General features: G+C 37.1%; 1 protein-coding gene across 1 annotated transcript in view; it reads left to right on the top strand.

Moving 5' to 3' along the window:
- Positions 1-26,111, top strand: part of ANK2 (ankyrin 2) — a 220,910-nt gene that overhangs the window by 160,117 nt on the left and 34,682 nt on the right. The window contains exons 27-36 of the mRNA XM_044913085.1: positions 4,133-4,168; positions 10,642-10,866; positions 12,437-12,535; positions 13,534-13,688; positions 16,110-16,321; positions 16,618-16,822; positions 19,166-19,262; positions 21,649-21,877; positions 22,677-22,802; positions 25,525-25,647. Of these exons, the coding sequence (XP_044769020.1) occupies positions 4,133-4,168; positions 10,642-10,866; positions 12,437-12,535; positions 13,534-13,688; positions 16,110-16,321; positions 16,618-16,822; positions 19,166-19,262; positions 21,649-21,877; positions 22,677-22,802; positions 25,525-25,647 (1,507 nt within the window). The remainder of the gene's footprint in view (positions 1-4,132; positions 4,169-10,641; positions 10,867-12,436; positions 12,536-13,533; positions 13,689-16,109; positions 16,322-16,617; positions 16,823-19,165; positions 19,263-21,648; positions 21,878-22,676; positions 22,803-25,524; positions 25,648-26,111) is intronic.

Here is a 26,111-nt window from a genome sequence, read left to right as displayed (position 1 = left end):
TCTTAAAAAGAGGAGCAGGATCATTTGGTTTCTAGAAAGTTCTATGTACTAAGATTAACTGACTAGTTTAATAAATGCCTTTCCTCACATATTCATGCACTTAAAACAATGTCTACAGAAGTTTTAATCACAAAGATATATAGAGGAGTTCATATGCTGTTTGAAGTAGGGATATACCAAAAAGGGAAATTTGAATGCAACCAGTCAGGTTCTCAGTCACCTTCTAAAAGTCATCCAGATAATATGTAAGTCATTACTTAAGAAATGCTGCCTGTTTGTATAAACTCATTAAAAAGTAGGACTTTGAGTTAATAATTTTAAACATACTTAAAGATGTTTGTAAGGTGTAAGAATTCAATTATGCAGAAAATAATTTTCTTAGGGATTTTAAATTGTAACCCTCTTCACAATTGGTTTTTCCCTTACATTTTGGTAGTTTCAACTTGTATAGTAATTTTATTATTATATATAAACCTTAAAAATATTTTTCATTTAATCACTTTCATTTTTATTTAAAAAAGCCCCACTTGTATTTTATCTGTGCAGTACTTTGATTTAAATTACTATCCCAAACTCCTTATCCATAATCCCCAGAACTATTTTGAGTGGTGGATGCTTTCTTGTTTTTATTATTCTAAAATATTCTCTCAGAAAAGCTTTCGAAGATATTGTCATTACAAATTTGGGAACTTTTAGTCTAATTTTCTACTATAGGCTCATAGAATATAAAATTAGTTATACAGATATTAAAAATAATCATAATACTCTTTTCCTTGTTAAATAAGTAAAAGCCAGTTCCTGATGCCAGAGTCATTTCAAGGGAGTAAAAACCAAGTTAAACCTCATCCAAATTTACTAACATATTTTTAGGTATAAAATGAGATAATTAAAATCTGACATCTGTACATTATTCTAAGAGCATAACATTACATTCTGCTACTAAATTTCTCAACAGTGCTAAGGAGGAAAAGAGGCGTGGACCTACAGTATCAGGGGATAATAAAATCTAGAAACCATAATAAAATATTTGAAGTCTATATCCAGCCTACAAAGTAACAAGATTATTTTAGGCAAAGTGTGATTACTATCAGTAGCCGAATTTGCAAGAGTCAAAGTGTTATCATAATACTTCAGTTTTCAAGATAAATAATTTACTTTAAAAAAGATCTCTTAAAGTCTTTTAACTGCTGAAGGGCAATAAAATACTCAGTTTAAGGACATCAATATACATACCAGTTGTATAAAACTAGATATATGCATAGATATATGCATTCTAGTTGATAACTTACGATGAAACAGGATCATCCAGTGGTTAAAAGTTAACCACTTGTTAAGATAAGGGTCTTTAAGCTCTTGTTCTGTAGTAAACCAAATTTTCTATGAACTTCAAACATGATCATTGATTGTAAGTAATTTTCAACTCTGGCTGTACATTAGAATCACCTCAGAGCTTTAAAAAATATACCCAGGCCCCAACTCAAACCAATTACATCTGAATCTCTGTTGTTGTGGCCTGAGCATGGGCATTTTCTACAAGCACCAATAGTCCAAATATGTATGTTTTATGTATACACCATTAGAAAGGAACAACTTTGCCTGATAAAGCTTTGCTTATTGGGGAGATCTAAGTAATTAACATATACCTAGTTCTCTCAAATGCTTTTTTTTTAAATCTCTTCCATTCACTTATTTGTTCTTCACACATTGTTGAATTCTAGAAAGTATGCCAGGCAGTAAGGAAAATAGATAAGTAAGATCTAGCCCTTACCTTTAAGAAACACACCTCTCTATCATTGAAAGATAATTCGTGGAAGGGAGATAACATGATGGTTAAGAGTGTGCTTTGGAGTCAGACCAGTCAGAATTCAGCTCCCGACCCTGACACTCAGTATGTGACACTGGGCAGGTTATGTAAAATATCTGAGTTTCAGTTTGTCTGTAAGATGAGTGTTATATTATGGACCCCAGAGGGGAGCTTTATGGATTAAATGCTTCTTAAATAATTAGCATTTTGCCTAGAAAGAATAAGTACTCAATAGATTATTTATATAACCCTCATATACATCTTCCAAATCCTTCACCAATTCCAAATCAGTTAAGCAGAATGTATTCTGAATCCTCTAAATGACAATACCACTATAGTACAATTCATAATGGTAATGTTTAACTTGTTATTTTTATCAGGTAATCTGTCATCTAGTTAGGTCTCTAGCATTTGAATGAACACAATGCAACAGATGACTCTAATGGGATGAATACTTACACTGAAAACACAATGATTTTGAGTGTCATGGTATTTGAAAGCTACCATGGTATTAAAGTATATGAATAATTTTCATAATATCATCTAATAATGATTTCTTTTTTTCAACTTGTTCATTATACATGAGGCACCTGTGTAGTAGTTTTTATATATTTTTTAAGGAACTAAGTTTTTCTTTAATTAATTGAGAGAATTCTTAAGCCACTTCAAAGTCTGCCCAAAATGTAAGAAATAAATGATTTTTAGACAAAGGAGATAACAAAGTCCGCTTTTTTATGTACATGCCACTAATTTTGTGTATAATGTTCTATTTGACTCCATAAAGGGATTTTAGAGTAATAGAATACACAGCTTCTACCAGTAGGCAGTATTAGTAATTTTCTTTTATTTTTCCATTGACTAATGTCGATGACTACAAAAGGGTAGGTATCAGTGCTTAAAAAAATCTGTTCTGCCCAATATATACAGCAAATATCTGGCAAAAGAAAGGCTCACAGTAATATTTTTGTTTTTGTTCTTTGGATTGTGTTCCTGATTCACAGTCTAATCAGTTTCTAGCATCCCAGTCATGATCATACCAACATAAGCTTGGGCAAGAATTTGAATTTTATAATTCTTCTCCATTTCAGAAGTGCGTAATGAATTAACAAATGAAAGGCACAGTTCCTAGTAATAGTTTTGTGATTCATTTTAAATGTTATTATTTCAATGGTATTATTTTTATAGTTCCTTAATGCCAGCCAAGTGCCAGCAATTAAATGCCACTTCATGATGTTATGCTACTAGAAGTCCATAAGAAAGTGATCTGTTAAAGGACTTCTTTTTCATAAAAACATGTTGACAATTTTGCTGTGAACCTAAAGCTACTCTAAAAAATAAAATCAGTTAAAAAAAAACCTGTGCAGGCAACTAGCTCAAATAGTGGAAGTTGATCTTAGAAACTCAAGGAAGTCAAGACTGTTTCTCATTTGACAGTATTAATATTTATCAGATACCTAGATCAGTTAATTTAGTTGTTTAAGTATTTCAAACACCCTAGTTTTTTTAAGGTACAGGAAAGTAAATTCCTTTGGATGAAGAAAATTATTTTCTAAGTGGCAAAACAACTGTTTTGTAAGGTTGGATTTCTGGTCCATTCAGCATGTATCCTTTTGTATATTGTCAGGTGTTGAAAACGCAAGTGAATCGTATGAAAACTTACAGAAGGTTTTACAGAAGAGCAGACTCGGGTAGAAGAGGCATGAAAGGATTGTAAAGTGGGATTAGACAATATGACCAGTGAGGACAACAAACCACAAAGCAGGGAATGAAAGTCTTGAGAAAAGCACTCTTTGCATAGTTTTTTGTTACCTACTAGTAGGTAATTAATGTTACCTGCTCTACCTTAGAGTTGATGCTACTCTTTGTCATTGAAGCTAATCTTTAAATTGTGCCTCTTCTGTTTGCGTTTCTTTGGTAGAAGCCCAAAAGGGCATTACCATTATTTTGAAAGTATTAAAAAAAGTGTGAATGAAAAGTTTGGAGACAAACTATGTCCATCAAATCGAAGACTCTGTGACGTTCATTATAAGAACCTTGACGTTTTGCATCCCTCCCCCAGCCAGTGTTGAATAAGGCTACAAATCCAAATCCAGTGATTTTATCCTATCCCCAGTTCCCTCAACTGGGAGTCACTGTGAACCCCCATACCTTGCTCTTCTCCCCGCATTTGCATAGAGCTATATCTCCTTTGTATTTCCATCTTTTTTTCAATGAATACTGTATGGGTGTATAAGTAATATATTTCAGTTGAAAGTCACTTCTGATTTCCTTCTTTATATTTCACTTTATCCATTCCTTCTCTGTGCTAAAGTATTTGTTCTGTTGCAGCCGCTCCTCTCCATGTCTTGGTCGTGACAACAGCAGGTGAACTTCTGCATAATTCCTTCTCTGACCATGTGGCCTCCCCCTCTGCCTCTTTCACCATCACCTTCTGCATATACCCCATCTCAGGATGCTTTAGTGTGAAGATACCTAGCCAGAGAGACAGAGAGAGATTTATTTTCTCCAAATTGTGGCCATTGCTGAATTCCCTTTCTCTATGGTGGAAAGAAAGTGGGTACTTTTTAAAATTTCTTTGGAAATCAGGCGGGCTTGCACCAAAATTATTGTAGACCTACTATGAAAGCCTGTTTTGGCCATGGGTCTCCACGTCTCCATTTCTTTTGTGAGAAAAAGTGCTACATAGAGCTGAAGAATGTCATTTCTGGCAATTATGCAAATTGGGTGAGCTATTTTAAAGTTATATTAAAGGTTATGATTTTAAGTGTCACTTAGCAGATTTTTTTTTTTAAGCCATATTCTAGGTGACCCAAAGGCTGAAAGTTTATTAATAGTGCATTTCCTTTCTAGTACTGCTTTAAGTGCAACCTTTTGATGTTTTGGAAATTGTGCTATAGGATGATGCTAGTCAGTGTTCTAAAAATATCTGTTCTTTATTATTTCAGTAAGGTTATTTTTAAAGGTTCTTATCAGACTGCTAATGCTAGTATTTTTTTTTTAAAGATTTATTTATTTATTTGACAGAGAGAGACACAGCGAGAGCGGGAACACAAGCAGGGGGAGTGGGAGAGGGAGAAGCAGGCTTCCCGCTGAGCAGGGAGCCCGATGCGGGGCTCGATCCGAGGACCCTGGGATCATGACCTGAGCCGAAGGCAGACGCTTAACAGCTGAGCCACCCAGGCACCCTGCTAGTATTTTTATTATACAGTCATGCACCATGATACTACAGATTTTCTACAGATAAGACAATTTTTATTTTCCAATTTTGGAAATTTTGTATCCCTCCTTTTACTTTTTCTGAAACACACACTAAATATTATGTTTCTATACATGAACACAGTGAGTGATAAATAATTGATTTTAACAAATTAGAGCCAATTTTTTCAAAGCGATTTCCCATCAGTCTTTCAGTCTGTAGAATTCGGAGGACGAGGAAGGAATTAAGGGAATTACAGAGGAGAAAGAGCTCATGATGTTGTTTTCTCACATAAACCCAGAAATCAGATTTAATTTAAGGCCCTCGTGCTATGTATATGTGGATCACTGAAGCACCCTGAAGATTTTTTTTTTTTTTTCCTATCTTCACCCAGTAACTAACTCTGAATGCTGTAATCTCCTCCCTGTCCCCACCCCATGGTCCTGGATGAATTAAAAGTAAACCTGAGGATTAGTAACTTTTGGGGTGGAGGACATGGTCCTCAAAAGACCAGAATCATTGTTTTCTGCTGCCTCCTCTGAAGCATGTACCTGTTTAGCTAATCAAATTGTGTATTTGCAGGCAAATCCTCTGCATCATAATGGCGGACGGCTTTTGCTTTTTATTCTTTTTAAATTGTGGTAACACTGTATTCTCACAATTTAGAAAACTTCAATAAGAATTTCTATTTTGCATGATTGCTGAATTTCATTTGGAGAGTAAGATATGCAATTAAAGCTGAGTATAGTCTGTGATAAATTTTGTCTGTACAGTCGTCAGTCAGTGTTGAGTGCAACGTGTGTCCACATTTTCTCCCAAACTGTTCGTTGACTGTTTTAACCATACAGCAAAAATAATATATCTTTCTTGGAGTAAAAGCAGTTTATTTTCCAAATAAAAATTCTTACAGAGCATCTGACAGTCATGACACATTTCAGTATGTTTCCTAAGCTTAGTTAACAGGAAATGGCACATAGAATTTTAACACCAGATCGTCGTAGAATTTATTTAGCCGAAGTCTCTCATTTAGTGGATGAGAAAACTAAAACTTGAAGACGGGAGGTGACTTGCTTGAGGTTACAGCAATAATTCAAGACAGAGATCAATTTAATGATAGATGGCATCCAGGAAAGAGCATGGTACTTGCTGCATTTTGTGCTCTGTGATAATAGTACCTTTATAGCTTATTTAAATAGTGAAGTTCATAAACTAATAAAAACCCCACCATCACATTAAACTGCTTTAGCAAAGTTCCCGGTTCATTTTAGATACCCAATAAAAGTTAGTTTCTCTCTTTTTTAGGTGTTGTATTGCACTATAATTTTTAAGAGATTCAAAATACATAAAATCATCTGGGTGTAGGGAAAGGAAAATGACAGGAACAAGCATTTATTGAATTCTAGATGCTTTACCCACACATGGTTTAATCCTCACTGCAACCTCAGTGGTAATATTACTATTCTCCCTCATTGACAGACTAGGCTTTAGTCTTCAAGCTCACAAGCAGCAGAGCTGAGCTTCAGTCCATACATATATCATCTCCCCTGTACATATTTAATTACATGTTTTTACTTTAATTCCTTTCATCTCCAAATGTTTGCAGGTTTATCTTGTCCCAGTTTTAATCTCCTGAAAATATGAGAAAATCATATTTACTTAATCATCTCTAGTATGTGAGCTGATTCATCTCATGACTCATAGCTTCCAGCCTTTCACTTTTTCCTGTGGTACAAAAAAGTAAATGGTCTCTTACAGTCTGTTTTTTACATCGCAGAATAACTTCACTAATTCTGCCACCTATCCAAATAGTGAGACCTTCTGATATTCTGGTATTTTTAATGAAAGTGTTCAAGTGCTTACCCAGTTGTATATTATAAACTATTGGGATTAACTAGCATGTTTTATCTAAAAGACTTTTCATCAGGACTTGAATCATTATTTCTCTTATTCCTTCTTATTTGAAACAAAGAATTCTTTTAGTGTACAATTCTGCATATTCAGCTTTTTTGTTAGTTGTTATTCTGCCATTACATTATTTGAGTTTGATTTCTGTAGAGTATTTTCTTGCTGAATTTATAAACATTTTTATCAATTTTGACAATTAATATTCAGTTCTTCTAACCTTTCTGTTTCTCTCTTGACCTCTTTCTCTTTTTCTTTCCTCTCAACTCTCCTGCCTCTGACTCTCTCTCACTCCCCCTTCCTCCTCTCCCTCTCCATCTCCGTCTCTCTTCCCCTCACTCGACTCTCTCTTCTTCTCTGGCTGAAGACAATTCCCTCACCAGAACTTATCACTTTTGTTAGTCTGTTAGTTCCTTTAGTTAGTTGAGAAAGACACAAAGGCTTGTTTTCCTTGGATATGTAATTTTTCTTTTCTCTGAATTGTACATATTGGCACCTTACTTTTCCCCATTTCCTGTGGTTGGGTGCAGTATTTAAATATTACTTTCCAGTTCTATAGGATGCCGAGACACTTAGAGTTAAATATATCTACTTGCAGATTCAGTCTTTAAGTTCTTTTATTTTGATTTTCCAACCTTTGGTCTTTCTTCACGAAATTTTCACCCCTGATAAAATTGTTTCCTCTGTTACATTCGAACTCTTGATTTTTGATTGCTCCCATTTTCTACTAATCATCTATCGAGGAAATAAACATATCGGGTCTCTTATTTGGGAGCAGGAAAAGACCTGTCGAGGGATATTTAACATTGAGTATAGTCCTTCCCAACTATTTTGCTATTTTATGAGCTGAAATATCGGAGTCTAGTAATTTGAATGAGTTCTGACTGGATTGGTTGTCCAGAGACCAAACCATTAAATTACCTTCAATTTTGCTGCTTTTTCTCTTTATTAGATATAAATATATACTACTTCTTACAACTTGCTCTTCTCATTCTTCCATTCATTCACTTATTCAACAATTATTTATTGACTACCTACTGTGTGCTCCATGTACATTGTGCTAGGCACTGGGGGGACATAGGAAGAACAAGGTCACTGCCAGTATGGTACTTACGTGGCTCCCGTTTGTGGTTATAATTCACTTCTGATTGACCAGGAAATGAAGTGATTCTGAGTAAGTAGAACCATCATGTGAAACCTGGGGCTTAGACTGTGTGCTGCTTGGCAGGAGCAATGATGTTTTCACTTTCAGTGTCCTCAGTTCCATGCAGGGCGCCCACCAATAGGAGGGTAACAAACATTGCATGCTTCTCAGGCATGGAAATGGAAATTATGGAGTAAATGAGAACAAAAGAGGATTTCAAAAGGAACAGTCAATGACACAAAATCAGAGAAAGTAATCAAACGTGTAGTTATTGAAACATTGTTACAGCTAAGAACATAGCTACTGTCATTCACCTTTTTAGAAGATGCACCCCTAGAAGACATTCTCCATATTTTTCTAGTTGGGGACATCATATAGGCCATAAGTCATCACTGGAATAAATATAGTGGAAACACAATAGCATGTAATGTAAGTGTGAAAGTTCCCTAAATGCCTTCGAAAGGTAGAAAGACTGGTAAAATCGAGTACGTGTATTATAATAATTTCTTATGAGTTTGAGTCCCTGTTCTGTTCATCAGTGGTGATGGTAATCAAAAGATGAAAAAACAATTAGGGAAAGTCAGAAATATTGCAGTGTATCTAGAGAAACACTGGTTGAAACTTAGTAGCTTTGCCCCTAGTTTTTATAAAAATTGACATTAATAGCATGGTCAAATAAAAATAAATAAAATGGAGAAGAAACTTCTGTATTCATCTAGAAGTGTTATCAGTTTTTTCCCATTCTTTTGAGCAATACTACATTTTAAAACACAAATAGAAAAGATTTTTTTTTTAAGAATTCATACTTGGACTAGTAATAAGAAAAGCAGCCAACCTTTTTTCATTGTTTTTTTTCAATAAAGACCAGAAACATCCATTCTTGAGTATTGAACAATTGATTATACTCCCCACTTTTTGCCCTCTACTAAAAACTTGAAGGCTGGGTGTGAATGGTAGTTCTGGGCTGGCTCCTGTGTGGGGGAAGGACGGTGACAGATCTACTTGTGGTCTCATTCTGCATGATGGGCTTCAGACAGGCACTCCAGCTCCTCTGCATCCATTTTTATTACTAGCAGTAGGATTTCTGTTTAATAGCATGCTTAACGAATTCAGTGTCCTGCTATGAAGAAGATGTTAACATATTTTTCATCACTTGTCTAAAAATAACATCAATGTATTGTGTTTCCTATAACTTACCTGGATAAAATATCTTTCACATGTTTTAAATGTTGTCCTGGATGCAACATCTAGACATGGTGAAGCTGATGTAGTTCTTGTGCTGCTTAAGCTAGAAGTAGATCCATAATACACCTGTATGTTGCTTTCCTCTTTGTTTTGGTATATAAAATCTTGCAAATGCGATGAAAATTAGGAAAGACAGTAATGTAATCTGTATAAGGGTGTACACACTGTTTGTTTGTGTCTTTGTGTATCTGTGAACAGCACTTAGATTGCCTGGTTTAATTTTCGCTCCTTGTGGAAGTGAGTGCCTCCAAGACTTAAATGAGTGTTAGGACTATCAGAGTGACAAGAAGTCGAACTAAACTGTATCAGGATCCATTAAGACTATCACGCAGGAAATAACATGAAAGTTTAAAACTAATCCTTTCTCTTGGTACACTTAAACAGTCACTTGGATTATAGTTCTTTTATGCATGAACAATTAACTTAGTAAAAGAGCAAAATAATAGCCAGATAGAAGCCTTTACATTTCTAAATTTTTAGCTGTGATTTTCCACATGCAGTTCACTATAATTTGGGGAAAATCATGAGGCACAGATCTCTTCCATCAGAATGAGCCCAGGGTTTCTCTCTTCAAAACACAGAGTGGAGGGGATTTATAATCTTATTTCCTGCCCACCCCATCTTTGCTTCAGTTAGACCGGTATGGCAGAGAGCTTCCTACTTAGGAACTGAAAAAGTACATGTCAACCGGTAAATTGATTCTATCCAAAACATTTAATTTTTTGCTTCTCCTTCTCCTTTAGAATGCAGTAAGTTAAAAACCTGCATCCAGGGTAAGATGATGTTGGAGCAGGATGCATGTACATGTGTTTGATCTTGGGAGAAGGCCTATGAATCTTTTTATTTTAAGTTATAGAATTATATTAAAATGGGTTGGACAAGATGTAATTTTGAAAAGTCAGATTGGATTAACTTAGAAAAACTGCAATTTGTTCTTTTCTCTCTACTCTATCCTGACATTATTTCAGCATGTGGATTTTTCAGGACACACCCAGACAGAAGCAGAAGTCTTTGCATTTATAATGAAAGAAGACTCATCAGTGTTCATCATATAATTTAATTCCATTTTCTAAGTCAATTGGACAGATTTTTAATTTACAGTTTGTATTTAATATCACCGATGTCAACAAAAACCAGCCAAATTCTTTAGTTACAGATCAAAATAATGCAAGAACTAAAACAATGACAAAAACAGAAATAAAGTGAAATAACTTTTAAGGACAAATATTTTGCCCCCATGCAAACACATTAAAAAGAAGAAAGCAGTATGAGAAAAAGTTAACTTGACAAAGCTTGTTTATCTGCTTCTGGTATTTCAAGACGCAGCTGATCTTCTATTTTAATTTTTAGTTTCCTGGTTAGTTTTATGGTGGATGCTCGAGGTGGCGCTATGCGAGGATGCAGACACAATGGGCTCCGTATCATTATTCCACCTCGGAAATGTACGGCCCCAACTCGAGTCACCTGCCGCCTGGTCAAACGCCATAGACTGGCAACAATGCCTCCAATGGTGGAAGGAGAAGGCCTGGCCAGTCGCCTGATCGAAGTCGGACCTTCTGGTGCTCAGTTCCTTGGGTAAGGGTTTCTGATAAACCTCCCGCTTAGTCACCGATGAGCTTGTGTCCTCTACATGAAATCCCTAGGATGGAATGAAGAAAGGTACGTCGGTAACGTCGTGAAAGAAGATTGGCCCCTGTGAAATTAGTTAAAAATTGGAAGTAGCACCTCGGTGCTTGACTCCAGTCATATGCTTCTTATTTTAAGGCATGAATGAGTTCAACATTCAGGTGAATTAGGATTCCTTCTCTTTGGATATGACCATAGCTGCTAGGCTCCCAATGTGAATGATTGTGTTTTAGCCAATGGTAGGTACTTTTTTTTTTTTTTTTAATCCTGAGACTCACATGGTAAAGGCATAAAGAAAAAACACTACTCTATTCCAAACCTAAATTTAAAGTCCTGTGTAGTTATGAAACAGAATGATTATCTTTGGAAAGCAGTGTTTTCTTTATAGGATATCCAAAAATTTACTCCATGTGACTTGTCGTTTCTGTTATCAAAATTGCTATCTTGAGTCAAATTAAAATTACACCGGTAGTCTCTTTAGTTGTAGTTTTTATTAAGACGACAAAACCAAGACTAACTTCTGCCATGCTCATTTTAGCAATTTTGAGCGGAGGTTAGCATTTCTTCCTTCTTCCGCTTGTACGGCTGTTGTTACATATGAAGTGGTGTCTCAATATGCCAAGAAATGACTAGCTGCCGCTGAAAACTGACAAAAGGATGAAGTTTTGAAGGGGGGCAAGTTTCAAAATATTTTGAAACAAATCAATTGTATTTAAGTCTTTTCATATCAAGTCTCTGTGCTCAAAAATTGGGAGGAAGTCCTGTTTATCATGTAACTCTTTGCTGGTGTTGTTTGGGGGAGAGGATTTGCTTTAGAACTTGGGGAAACGTTCTAAAGCCTTGTAATTTGGAGCAAATGATTAACAGGTTGCTGCAAATTATGTTCGCACCTGAAAAGGGGTGTCTGAAATTCTCCAATTATAGAAGCCACCTCCCATATCCTCCTAAATGGCCAGAGATTTAGAAGGAGCCTGTGAAGTTCTGGGTTGCGTCAGAAATGCCATTATGGTTGGAATACATTGCCCAATGATCCCTTTCATCTTCTGTAGATGGGCTCTAGAGGACAGCCCGCTATGCCACTGTCCCGGGAAAGAGAACAATTTCCCCTTTCCCTCCTTTATGTTCAGGTAGTTTTAGGCTTTTTAAGAAACTCCACATCTGTTGAGGAATATTCATGAAAACATCTGCCCTCTCTGCAGAGTCAGAGTTTTTATTATATTCCCAACAGCTTTGTCTTTCCTGTGGAGCATATTTTTGTTGTTGTTGTTTATTTTTTTGGCTCATGCCCTGGCAGTGAACGTTAAGTAGGGACAGATCCAACACCTAAGGGTCTCCTTCCACGCGCCTCCATTGTACACTCTGGGTCTCAGTTCCTTGCTCTTTGTGACCAATGGAGGGGGCAGAACCAAACGCAGTGTGAAACCACATTTCACCCTGTTGATCAGCCGGGGTTCTGTGGAAAACAATACCTGAAGCTTACTTATGTTCTTTCTTTCACTGCTGCTTTGGATGTACTCAGTAAACTTCACCTGCCAACGGCCCCTCCCCCACTTAATGAGGGAGAAAGTTTGGTCAGCCGCATCCTTCAGCTGGGGCCTCCTGGAACCAAATTCCTTGGGTAGGAGTGACTTAAAACAAATTGATGGCTGCTGGCCCCCATTCTTCTCCTCCTTCTGCAATATGATTTCTCTTTTTGTCATTGTGCCCATGACATGTCCCTCCCTATGATTTAAATTCTGTATAACCTATCTTTAGTGGACCATTTCTGACCCTTGTGGTATGTGACTTTTTATTTTTGAGTGACGTTTTTTATATCTTTTCCCTTAAAGTGCTGTGACCTTCATTTTTGTTTAAAGCATGAGATCTGCCTAGTTGTACTACGTGCTAGTTATTATGATGTTGTTATGATAGATCTGAAGTCTGTATCAAAGCAACCTGGACTGAAAAATCAAAAGCCTCCATAAATTTTGAAAGTGAATGCGACCTGAAATTGTCAGGGCAGTGCATGTTCTGGATCCTGAGTCTAATAGGCATGTGGACACAGCGTGCCCTAACTGAGCAGCACCTCAGCAGACAGCCCAATTGTGTCCCATGCCTATTATTCCCTTGATTGAAAAAAATATATATGCAAAAAACCATGAGTGCATGTCTCTTTAGTTCCCAAGTAGTTAACTTTTTGACATCTTTTCGTTTACAACACATCCAATTACGCAACATATGAGCCATTTTCCTTCTCAACCCATTTTGTCATTTGCACCTTGTAGAAAATGTTTTAGGAGATTGGCACACATCATGGATATGCATGCACATTTCTTTTGGTTAAATGTGTTATACTTACACTGATCAAAGGAGAAGTTCCAGAATGCCACATGCACTCCCAGGGAAACATTATTTGGCTTAAGGTAGCAGCATGTCCCTTAAGGATTGGTGCCCCCGAGGTGGAGTGCTCCTGTGTGACCATCTGCTAGCCGATGGGCTCTAGAGGACAGCCCGCTATGCCACTGTCCCGGGAAAGAGAACAATTTCCAGGTCACTTTGCAACAGACAGAGTCAAGGTGCTTGTCTTGCTGTTGGTTAGATCTCGTCCACACTGAATGTTCTGCCTTACCGTGTCAGGCCCGTGATCGTGGAGATCCCTCATTTTGCTGCCCTTCGAGGAAAGGAGCGGGAACTGGTGGTCCTACGCAGTGAGAACGGGGACAGCTGGAAAGAGCATTACTGTGAATACACTGAAGACGAGTTGAATGAAATCCTTAATGGCATGGATGAAGGTACTTCATTTAAGGGTTTTAAAAGAATTCTAAAGTGGAAGCATTAAAATGATCTAGTTCTTTTTTTTTAAGATTTTATTTATTTATTTGAGAGAGAGAATGAGAGAGAGAGAAAGCATGAGATGGTCCGAGGGAGAAGCAGACTCCCCACTGAGCAGGGAGCCCCATGTGGGACTTGATCCTGGGACTCCAGAATCATGACCTGAGCCGAAGGCAGTCGCTTAACCAACTGAGCCACCCAGGCACCCAAAATGATCTACTGCTTTCTTATGACCTAAGGGTGTGTCTATGTGTGTGGGGCGGGGAGGGGAGGTGGGCTTGGGTATGTGTGGTCCTTGTGTTATTTTACTGCATTAGAGGATAATATGATCTCCTGTTTCAACTTTCTATTAAGGAGATAGGAAAATTAAGTTCACTCAAACATCTACATATAATTCAAACAAGGCATTAGCTGGGGTAGAATTTTATATACTCTCCTACACATAGAGTTACGGAATTTATTTTTTTCATTGCGGCTTTGATGTCTGTAAATCCTAAATCCAGCTTGGGCCATCTAGCCATAGGTTGAAATATCTCAGTGTGACTGGAGGGAATTGGCTCATTCTCTGGCCTCCTTAGGCTGCATAAAAACGACGTCCCAGTCCTAATACCAGGAGATGGATTCCACTTTATTTTTTTTTTAAAGATTTTATTTATTTATTTGAGAGAGAGAGAGAGAATGAATAAGCAATGAGAAGGGGCAGAGACAGAGGGAGAAGCAGGCTTCCCGCTGAGCAGGGAGCCCAATGCGGGACTCGATCCCAGGACCCTGGGATCATGACTTGAGCCAAAGGCAGACGCTTGACTGACTGAGCCACCCAGGCACCCCATGGTTCCACTTTAAGTAACTACACAAATAGGGCAAGTTCTTTGCCTAAGTGCCAAGAGCATACCAAATTTTGTACAGAACTGGACACACAGTGGTGTGGCTACTTACCATGTTCCCCAAACTTGCAGGCTGCTGCCAGAAGCTTCGGGCGTGGCTTGCGGATAGTTAAGTGTAGCCGCACAGCAGCGGCTTTAGTATTTCTTTCTGCATCCTGCTGAGGTGGAATACGAATAGAGGCCAGGCTTACCCTATCCAAGGGGTAGATGGAAAAAGAAATTATGCCCTCTAGATGCATAGGTCAGTATTTTCCAAGCAAGATAAAAAGAACAGGATTCTTCCTGATAAAGCTTGTTCCCTGCAATATTTAGCTGCTTCTGCTTCTTGGAGCCATTTCTTTTGCCTGCACTTAGGTTTAGGATACTTTCCTCTGAGATATTTACCTGTCATTAACACTGCCATAAACACTGGCATCTTGTCCTTGACGAGTTCTGGTATAACTCTCTGTGTATAAAGCCTGTTTTAAAATAAAGAATCCGATTTTTGCATTTTTGTGTTCTCTATGCTTGGAAATGCATTCTTTTGTAAGTATGTTCTAGTGTTTGCCAGTGCATCAGTTTTCAGTTATGCATGATCAGATCCTGGGACTTCTGGCTTTTGCTCTCTAGTTATATTCAATTGTCAAGAAAAATATAGTTGCTGTTCCTGCCTCTAGAATGGATTGCAAATGATTTCCAAAAATAAATAACTTTCCGTGATCCCTGAAAATTCAGTGATCACCTTAGTGCAGATTTTCTGCCTTTTAAGCCAGTCTGATTTTTGTGTTGCCCTGCATATCTACACTAATGCGATTTACAAAGAGCCTCTTATCCTATCTTCCTGACAGTAGATGATATGGTTGGTCAGTTAATGGTTTCAGGGAAATACTCAAACCCTGAATTTATAATCGCTGTTTTGTTTTTTTTAGTATGTGACTCTTTCAGAGACAACCATGTCACTAGAATAAATACACAAAGACAAACCTTACCCTTACAGGACAGATTTTATTCCTGCACTATTGCCCTGAGAACTGAAAGGGCCATATTTCTTCTTAAAACCGCAATAACTGGTTGTTGAGCTAACTTTGAAATTTGTGAAGAAAAGAGATCCAGAAGCTATTTCCTGTACCTCACGTGAACCAAGAATAGGATAGGTTTGTTTCCATTCCGGGTTTGCCCTCAAAACCCCTCATTTACAAAAGCAGGCTGCCCTGCACTCCTGCTTCTGGAACTGGATGCTTTCCTTTCACAGTGCCCTGGAAAGACCTAGTTTCCACGGAGAAATAAAACGTGCAGACTAAATGCTGATAGGTCTTGAAAGACTGCAATTTTTTTTTTTTTCCTGGTGGTGTTAGGATTGGGAGTCTTGCTTTTTAAATTTTCCTACTATTTAAAAAAAAAAAAAGGGTGTTTTTGCTTCCACACTTATTTACTATTAACTCTGCCATGGAGTTTGCTAGAATGCTTTTGGAAGGAAATCTTTGCTGTATGAAGAAGATGGGTCATTTCTTGTCTCAGTGCTGGATAGCCCGGAAGACCTAGAAAAGAAGCGAATCTGCCGCATCATCACCCGTGACTTCCCACAGTACTTTGCAGTGGTGTCTCGCATCAAACAGGACAGCAATCTGATTGGCCCAGAGGGAGGCGTGCTGAGCAGCACTGTGGTGCCCCAGGTGCAGGCTGTCTTTCCAGAGGGGGCGCTAACCAAGAGGATCCGTGTGGGCCTACAGGTATGCCCATGTTGGATACAAGTTAACCTAACATGGATTTTTACTCTAGTGATTCAAAATCAGCTTTTCAGGTGGGAAATACATGGTTAATGTGTCAAATTATCCCCAGGTGAGTAAGAGCTGCCCTTAGAGATTGTAGGTCTCCTAAAGTTTTATATGAGGGCTTAGTACTAAACTTATAATTGCCATATTTGAAGTCACCAAACTGATTTATGAGCTAAAAAGCAATGCATTGAGTAAGAAATTTGACATAAATATAGATATATTGTTTATGTTACTATATTTTTCTTGAAAAGGCTCAACCTATGCACAGTGAGCTGGTTAAGAAGATTCTAGGCAACAAAGCTACCTTCAGCCCTATAGTCACTTTGGAACCTAGAAGAAGAAAATTCCACAAACCAATTACCATGACCATTCCTGTCCCTAAAGCTTCAAGTGATGTCATGTTGAATGGTTTTGGGGGAGATGCACCAACCTTGAGATTACTCTGCAGCATAACAGGTGAGTCCCATATGACTATGTTAGTAGAAAGTTCTGAAAGGAGAAACAGATCATTGTAAATATTAAATTACCTTCGTCATCAGATACCTGTGAGGTTATATGCATTAATTCAGGAAAAGCATCCTACTTAACTAGGCAAGTGAAAGGTGAAAGGAAATTAATATTTATCAAATACAGCTTGTATGCCAAACTATTAGACCCTTTATATGTATTATCATTTCTGTCTTTATAGTGGTCCTATGAGGAAGTGTTAACCCTATTTACTGAAAAGGAAGCCAAGGCTGAGCGAAGTTCTATAACTTGCCTGAAATCATACCATAAATATTTGGCAGAGTTGGAATTCAAACCCAATTTTACATGCCTCAAAACCCAAGTTTCAAGCCTTCATTGAAGACTTTATGAAGTCTTACATGAAAAATAAATAGCATCTTGAATAATTATACCCAGTAGTTCAAACATCTGTCTAGGAATTGGTTTGTCTTTATCATTGATCTGTTGAACTAACTTTGGAAAAACAAAGTAAAGGTTTTTAATGATTAACTGAATTTTGGTCTTTTCAATTAGAAGTTGTAATAGCTTTCAGACAACTACCATACTCCAGAAAGACATTCCCAGAACGTTGGTTTTTTCTGCTCAATCATACCACCACAAATGGTGAGAGGAAAAAATCTGCACAAATAACCTGTGTTAGGACTACATCATTGCACTAATAATTTCCCTATTTCACAATAACTACGTGTTGTTGGCATTCAGTAAATATACTGCTGTCAATAGGAATAATCACCATTCCTGGTTGTTTAGGTATTGTTAGAATTTTTTTTCCTTTCTCCTCCATATTGAAAGGAATGTTCACCCTTATTTTGTTCTCTAATTCTCCCTTCTTACTAGTGTTTTTTTCTGTACTTATGATAGCAGACCATTGACACCTTACCCCATAAATTTAATAATATGACAAAAATTTAAAATACACAGACTACAATGAGTATGAAAGGAAATCTTACACTTCACTTATGATCGCTTTCCCAATTATCCATTTCTGATTGTTACCAGCATTCCTGGGTGTCATTCCCATACTTTTTTTCCATGGGTATACGATTAACATTTTATAATGTGCAACATAATGGCATGGGAGCGAAAGAAGGAAGACTGAAAAATGTCTGTGGCACACCTGCCCTTATGAAGATACTGCCTGGGCCTAGACGCCATCTAATCTAGTTATTCCAGCCATAGATCTTCTGATAGGTTTGCACTAAACAATTCCTTAAATTTATTTGTTAATTAAAAAAAAAACATGTTAACCAGAGTTTTGGATTTTTGTGTTTTGCTCTGTTATATGGTTCTGCTAAGAATTCCTATTTTAGAGGCCTGCTAGAATAAGTTTCCGTGAACTTTCTTTGATAACTCATTTCCTTCTTTAAGGAATTTTAGAGTCAAAATTTTTCCTCATCTCAAACATATATTCCCCTACAATGCTTTAAGACTGTTTTATCCTTATCTATGCCAACGTAATTTCCCAGGAGAATGAAAGTCAATATCAGCCTCCATGGTGATCTTTCTGTGCAGAGGCCATCCTTCAGTACTCATTCACTCACCTTGCAGTATTACTGAGCTCTTAATATTTTCCAAGCATTCTTTTTTTGCCAACCTTGAACTGCAAACTGAGAGGAAATTTTATTTCTTAAAAATATTTCCAGAAAATATGAAGTTCAGGAACAAAAGATTATTTGGATTTTTGTTATTTTAACAAAGTATTCAGCTCCTTGGTTGATCGAAGTAGCTTTTAAAATCATCATCATTTTAAATTTAAAATGATCTTCAAAGCCTAGCAATTACAATAAAAGCTTCAGAGTATCAGTCAGATCTTAACAATAGAGAACAAACTGAGGGTTGCTGGAGGGGAGGTGGGTGGGGGATGGGCTAGGTGCGTGATGGGTATTAAGGAGGGCACTTGTGATGAGCACTGGGTGTTGTATGTAAGTGATGAATCACTAAATTCTACACCTGCAACTAATACTACAGTATATGTTAACTATCTAGAATTTAAATAAAGACTTGAAACATTAAAAAAAGAAAGTCAGAGACTAGAACACTTAGTAGGTAATTTGAGGCAGTTATTCAAAGAACCTCCCTTTAAATTAAGTTCCTTGAAAGGTAGTGTCTGCTGTTTGTTTTCAGTGTGTCATTTTTTAGCATGTCGTTTTTAGACATGTTGTTTCCAATATGTCATTCTGAGGGGTGGATGGGATGATATGGGTGAACACAGCCAGAACCACAAAGACTTTATTTTACAATTCAAAGCCTGGAGTTTTGCCTGATTTTTTTTAAACAATCATATTATTTCAGGTGGAACCACTCCTGCACAATGGGAAGATATTACAGGAACTACGCCATTAACATTTGTCAATGAATGTGTTTCCTTTACAACCAATGTGTCTGCCAGGTATGGTTATGCAGCCCAGAAAAGCCTGCTATGATATTGCCCCTCCACATTGTCTTTTGTTTTGTTTCTTATGTTCTTTAAAAGTGAATCTTTTTGGTTTGCTTTTACACATCTGCATTTACTTTCATATTTTAAACTGGACTTGCTAGCAAATGTAATAGTGATGAGACAATAAAGGACAACCAGTCAGATTAAAATCTAAGAAAAAGAAGGGATTGTGACCCTGACTTTGGTTTTAGTAGCCATCACTGATTTTTCCAGTCCCAAAGGTCTTAGGAAAGATAAATTTCCTGCTGTCAAAAAATAGCCTGAACTACTTTTTCCAACAGAGTAATAAAAACACAAAGCCCACCATGACTTGCTTAAATGGTTTCAAGGTTTCCGTGACTCTTATGCATTCTAACACATGTGCATATTACCCATCTATTACCCAATTACATATCACACATCTGCTAACAGCTGAAGCTATCTAGTTTTATGTCATGCACACACTAACTCAGTTGATTACCATTAGTTCCCATTTGCACTGGGATTAATGGATTGCTAAGCATGTCCCATTTAATTTGATTACTACAACAACTGTGTGACTTAAATAGAACAGGAGGTATTGTGGCCATTTTACAGATGAGAAAACTAAAGTCGAGAGTGGTTAAAACTTAAGTTTATATTCAAGGGGAAAAGAAAAAGTAGAAATTCATGAATAAGTCAGTAATGGTACGGGGCAGTACCTGGGTGTGGTGTGGCACGTGTTTGTCCTTTCAGCCGCTCAGGCTCAGCTACTGAGTCTCGGGCTCTGTGAGCCAGTGCGATCTGCCACTGAGGCATCTACACTCTAATGCAAGACATGGCAAGTTTTGCATGAGAGGTACCCCCAGAGGTATTAAAGAATTCAGCGGAGGGTATTTGCATCGGAATAGAGAGGATGTTTGAGAAGAGGTGACTTAAGAGACATGTAGGAAACTTATAGGCAGAATAAAAGTGGAAGAGAGAGGTAACATGAGTCAAGATACCAAGATAGAATGCAGAAGGGTACTGGGGGAGAGCAACAGTGATCCATTTAGTCTGTAATGCAGAAGTAATGCAGGATTGTGCATTGTTTATGGAAAGCCTCGTGGGATAGACCGAAAAGTCGGTATTGTAAGTGTACTTAATACCAATGAATTTTACACTTAAAAATGGTTAAAATAGTAAACTTTGCATATATTTTACTAAAAGCCAATAAAAAAAGTGAGATGGATCAAGAACTTAAAGAAAAGAGAGGCTAAGACAGTAGGGCAATCTCAGGAATGTTGAAAGATTATGGGAAATGAGTCAAGAGAAGGAGGGTGGGTGATCATTGGTGGGGAAAGGTTTCAGAGCCAGAGGATGTGAATCAACCTTTGAAAATGTATACATAGCAAATTGAAAAAATGTCCATGGTGGCCTCTACTTTCTCAGTGAAATTATCTTTCTTAAGGCCTCAGGTGAGGAGGGAGCTCAAGGAGTGTCATAAAGGTTTAGCGAAGTTACTATACTGAATACCATGGTATCTGAGGAAAAAGTTACCAGGCAATGTCACAGACTCAGCTGAGGCTAGAACTCATAAATTGGTCACAAATCCAATGATTTCTTCTAAGGATATATTCAGCAATATTTAGAAGTTCTGGAGCAAAAGCAATTTTTAAAAAATGGTATTATTTCCCCTTGGTGACTAGAGAGGTTGTTGGAAAAGAATGATGAAGAAAACCTGAGTAGATTTTATTGAAAAGAGTTTCAGGAAATGAAACAAAGAGGAGAGGGAATCAAGGAAAATAGAAACTCTCATTCAGTGAGATACTTGTCATAATATCCAATACTGAGCTTACACGCTAGAAGATTCTAAAGCACTTAGATATAGTTCAGAAGACTCAATACTCAGAAGAGTCCCCAAGGAAGAAAATTACAAATACAGCATTTGATAGTTGATCTTTTTTTAAAGATTTTTATTTTATTTTATTTTATTTATTTGAGAGAGAGAGAGCACATGAGAGGGGGGAGGGTCAGAGGGAGAAGCAGACTCCCCGCTGAGCAGGGAGCCCGATGCGGGACTCGATCCAGGGACTCCAGGATCATGACCTGAGCCGAAGGCAGTCGCCCAACCAACTGAGCCACCCAGGCGCCCCTTGATAGTTGATCTTAAACGCCTAATCTTTCTCTTTTCCCCACATTCCCTTCTCCCTTCCCATCTATCCTTTTATCTTTCCTCCTTTCACTTTCTTCCTCTTTCCTTTAGTTTCTCTCATCTCCTTCTCTCCCTTTTTCCAAGAAACATTTAATGACTATTTTGACCATAGTGAAGGGACTGTTGTTTTTTAATTCAACTGGTATACTTTAAATTTCAGATAACTGATCTTACTCCATTTTGTAGGTTCTGGCTGATAGATTGTCGACAAATCCAGGAATCTGTTACCTTTGCATCACAAGTGTATAGAGAAATTATCTGTGTACCGTATATGGCCAAATTTGTTGTGTTTGCCAAATCACACGACCCCATTGAAGCCAGGTTGAGATGTTTCTGCATGACTGATGATAAAGTGGATAAGACCCTAGAACAACAAGAAAACTTTGCTGAGGTGGCCAGAAGCAGGGATGTAGAGGTACTGTTATTTACAAAAATAATTTATGTTAACCTGTTGTTTATACCCTTGCTAGTAGGTTATATTTAAAATAGTATTTAATAAATAGAGCCATTAAAAAAGAAAAAGAACAGTCCACATTTTGATCAGTTAGTAGGTCAAGGTCCAAAGTCTGCCGTTTTTGCCAGTTTGGATATAGGGATAGTCTCAGTGTATGTGAGGTGGTAAAAGGACTCTCTTAAAATTATCTTGGGAAAAGTTATGAGTTATTGGTAAAGTATGTAAGTGACTGTAATAGTTTAGGTATCTTTATCTTTCCTTGTTGTTTTTATTATTTTTAATACTAAAGGAAATAGTCGGGAAGTATATCCTTTGTGTAAATGTGAATGTACCATATCCAGGGCTTTTCTGCATTATTTATTCTTATTTCAGAATTTTCTATCTGTGGGCCTTTGGATATTAAAGTCAAGTAACCTGACTCATTACGATGTCAAAAATTACCCAATCAAAAATTTAAATTTAGGACTTAAAGAGATACTGGGGGTTTTTTTGGGGGGGGGGAGGGTAACATGAAGCAGTGTTAGAAATGAAAACATTAACATTAAATGCCACCGTGCATTTGAAGATTCTTATACCAGTAAGAAGAGGGAGTATTAGCGCATGCTTTGTCACAGATAAGACAAAATGTTAGCAATGTAAAGATTATGTATGTATATTTTAAGAATTTTGATGTTCCAAGTAATACCACCACTTTTTATGTAAATAACAAGTAATAATTATAGCTGTTATATTCTGTGTTATTTTTCTCTGTTTTTACCAGGTACTAGAAGGAAAACCCATCTATGTTGATTGTTTTGGCAACCTGGTGCCATTAACCAAGAGTGGCCAACATCATATCTTCAGTTTTTTTGCCTTCAAAGAAAACCGACTTCCTCTCTTTGTCAAGGTAATAAGACATGGGCTTTTGTAATGCATTTTACTTAAGATCAAGTAAGGATTTGACTCCCTTTAGTAGGAGACAATTTTGCTTTTCAGTCATTACAGTAATTTTTTAAAACCATGTCTGTGAAATTTTAAAGTCCTATAAAACTGTTTTTATTTTTGAAGTTCAAATTCAACCTTCATTTTATAACTTATAGACTATGGTTAAGGCTGAGAATTAGGACAAATAGCCAGTTCATTAATTAGAAAAACTGGTTACTTTTTTTCCCAAATTTTACAAGTCTCTCTCTCTTTTTTTACTATCATTTCTTCTAAATATTTATGCTTACATTTTAAAAATTTATGAATTTCATTAATGTGGAGACCAAAAGAGTTCTAAGTGACGACTTTTTGTAATAAAAGCTCTCAAGGGACCCAGGATCTCACTTAATCTAGTAAGAGATTATCCCAGATAGAGCTGTGAACTGCGTATATTTTCATAAATTCATCCAACAAACATTTCTGGAGATACTTCAGTACACTGTGAATTTGTTGTCTCTGTTTAAGAATATTAATTCAACTTAGGAATTTGGCAGCGATATATATACATTTCATTCTAGATTCCAGTTCTAAAAAGGGACAAAAATATGTGATGGCGAGATTCATGAAATGAAAAGGAAGTAATAATTCTGTGCTCTATTTCTCCAGCCACTCATTTTTTTTTTTCTTGCTTCTCACAGTGTATTTCACTAATCTAGAAGTCCTAATGCTCAATCCTCACAAGATAGAAGCTGGTCTCCAATAGTTTTCACTACATGGCCTTCAGACTACTAATTCCCAGTTTGTCAGCAATGACTCATTTTAATCCCTTATGACTTTCCAAGCGTATGTCAGTAAACCTCTCAAGTTTTTTAAAGTCTGTTAAGCTTTCCCCAGATCTCTGAGTCCTTTGTTGTGCCATTTCTGGTTTGATTGTTTTATCTGATTAAAGATAGGTTCTTAGAGATCACCACATTAAACTGTAACTGCTGAGGATAATGGGTCCATTTAACACAAATGGCTGTATAATTAAGCTAATACTTGATATTGTTGATGTGCAAAAGTCATTCTTTTTTTTTAAAGATTTTATTTATTTGACAGAGAGAGACACAGCGACAGAGGGAACACAAGCAGGGGGAGTGGGAGAGGGAGAAGCAGGCTTCCCGCCGAGCAGGGAGCCCGATGCCGGGCTCGATCCCAGGACCCTGAGATCATGACCTGAGCGGAAGGCAGACGCTTAATGACTGAGCCACCCAGGTGCCCCGCAAAAGGCATTGTACAAACAACCAAATACAGAAATGAGCAAAGGACTCAGACATTTCTCCAAAGAAGGCAAACTGGTGGCCAATAAGCATATGAAAAGATGCTCAACAGCTTAAGGAAATTCAGATTCAAATCACAATGAGAAACTTTGTACCCATTAGGGTGGCAGCTGTTAAAAAATAAGTATATAAATAATGAAATAGCTAACACATGTTGGCAAGGATGTGGAGAAATTGGGACCCCGATCATTGCTGGTGGGAATACAAAATGGATGCAGCCATTGTGGAAAACAGTATGATGATTCCTCAAAAATTCAAACCTAGATTAGCCTATGATCCAGCAATTCCACTTCTAGGTATATACCCAAAAGAACTGAGAGCAGGGACTCAAGCAGTTACTTTTATCCCGGTGTTCATAAGAGCATTATTCACAGTAGCCAAAAGGTGGAAACATCCCAAGTATCCATTGACAGGTGAATGGATAAAAAATGGTATATACGTACAATGGAATATTATTCAGCCTTAATAAGGAATGACATTTTGATACATGCTGTAACATGGATGAACCTGGAAGGCATATGCTAAGTGAAATTAGCCAGACACAAAAGGACAAATACTCTGTTTCCACTTATAAGAGGTACCTAGAGAGGTCAAATGCCTAAAGTCAGAAAATAGAACGGTGATTGCCAGGAGATGAGGTGAGGGAGGAATGGAAAGTTCGTGTTCAATGGAAACAGAGTTTCAGTTGGTGAACATGAAGAAGTTCCGAAGATGAATGGTAGTGATGGTTGTACAACAGTGTGAATGTACTTATTGCTGCTGAACTGTGCATGTAAAAATGGTGGAAATGATAAGTTCTATGTTATGTATATTTTAACACAATTCTTTTAAAGAATGAAATTCTGATATATGTTGCAACGTGGTTGAAGTTTGAAAATATTACGCTAAGTAAAATAACCCAGACTCAAAAGGAACAAACAATGTATAACTCTTATGTATTCAGGGTACCTGGAAGAGGCAAATTTACAGAGACAGAAAGTAGAATAGAGGTGACCTGGGATGGCGGAAGAGAAGATTGGGGAGCTATTGTTTAATGGGTACAGAGTTTGTGTTTGGGATGATGACAAATTCTGCATAGTAGGGATTTGATGAATGCACAAGTTTGTGCATGTGCTTAATGCCGCTAAATTGGACACTTAAAAATGGTAAGCGTAAAAATGGAAATGGTAAATTTTATGGTACGTGTCTTTTACCACGATTTTTTAAAAGCTGAATGATTTTTAAAAAGTCATTCTAAATGAATATAGAAACAGAGAAAGGAACACCTCTAAATCCTTAGCATTATCAAATGAATTTATTTTTTCCTCATTCTCTTGAGTATCATCTAATTAAAATAAATAGTACACATCATAGGTGGGTGAAGTACGTATGCCTTTCTTGTTCAAGGTACGTGACACGACTCAGGAACCTTGCGGGCGACTATCGTTTATGAAAGAGCCAAAATCCACAAGAGGCCTGGTGCATCAAGCTATTTGCAACTTAAACATCACCCTGCCGATTTATACAAAGGTATTGTCAAATCTGTTGGAGTGCGGTTCAGTCTCTATAGGATTTAATTTTCAAACCCTTTAAAATAAGTAAAAGCAAAAGCACTGAATGCAAGCACATATAGCAGTCATTTTTGATTCCCTGTCAAACTTAACGATTTTCCACTTAAGTAAGGAAAAAAGGTAGCTCTCCTTTATTTTGCATTAAATTCACTCTGTTGGAAACTTTTCTATCAATACATATTGGACAGGAAAGAAAATTTGAATTTAAGATTTAACTTTTTGGACTCATTTTTAAAAATAAATTGGCTTTGTCTTCACTGTTGTTTTTATGTGCCCTTCTGGGGTGATACTAGTCCATTTGGCCCCAGCAAAGTATTATGAGTTCATTAGCTTCTGTTCACTGCCAATTCACAGGTGGATTATTTATTATTAAATTCAGAGCAACCTCATGAGATTTTATCTTATTGCTAAAATAAATTCCTA

The sequence above is a fragment of the Neomonachus schauinslandi genome, chromosome 2 (genome assembly GCF_002201575.2).
Source record: "Neomonachus schauinslandi chromosome 2, ASM220157v2, whole genome shotgun sequence".
In the NCBI taxonomy this organism is placed as follows: Eukaryota; Metazoa; Chordata; class Mammalia; order Carnivora; family Phocidae; genus Neomonachus; species Neomonachus schauinslandi.
Note: the sequence above shows the minus strand (reverse complement) of the source record. Positions and strands in the feature narration are given on the sequence as shown.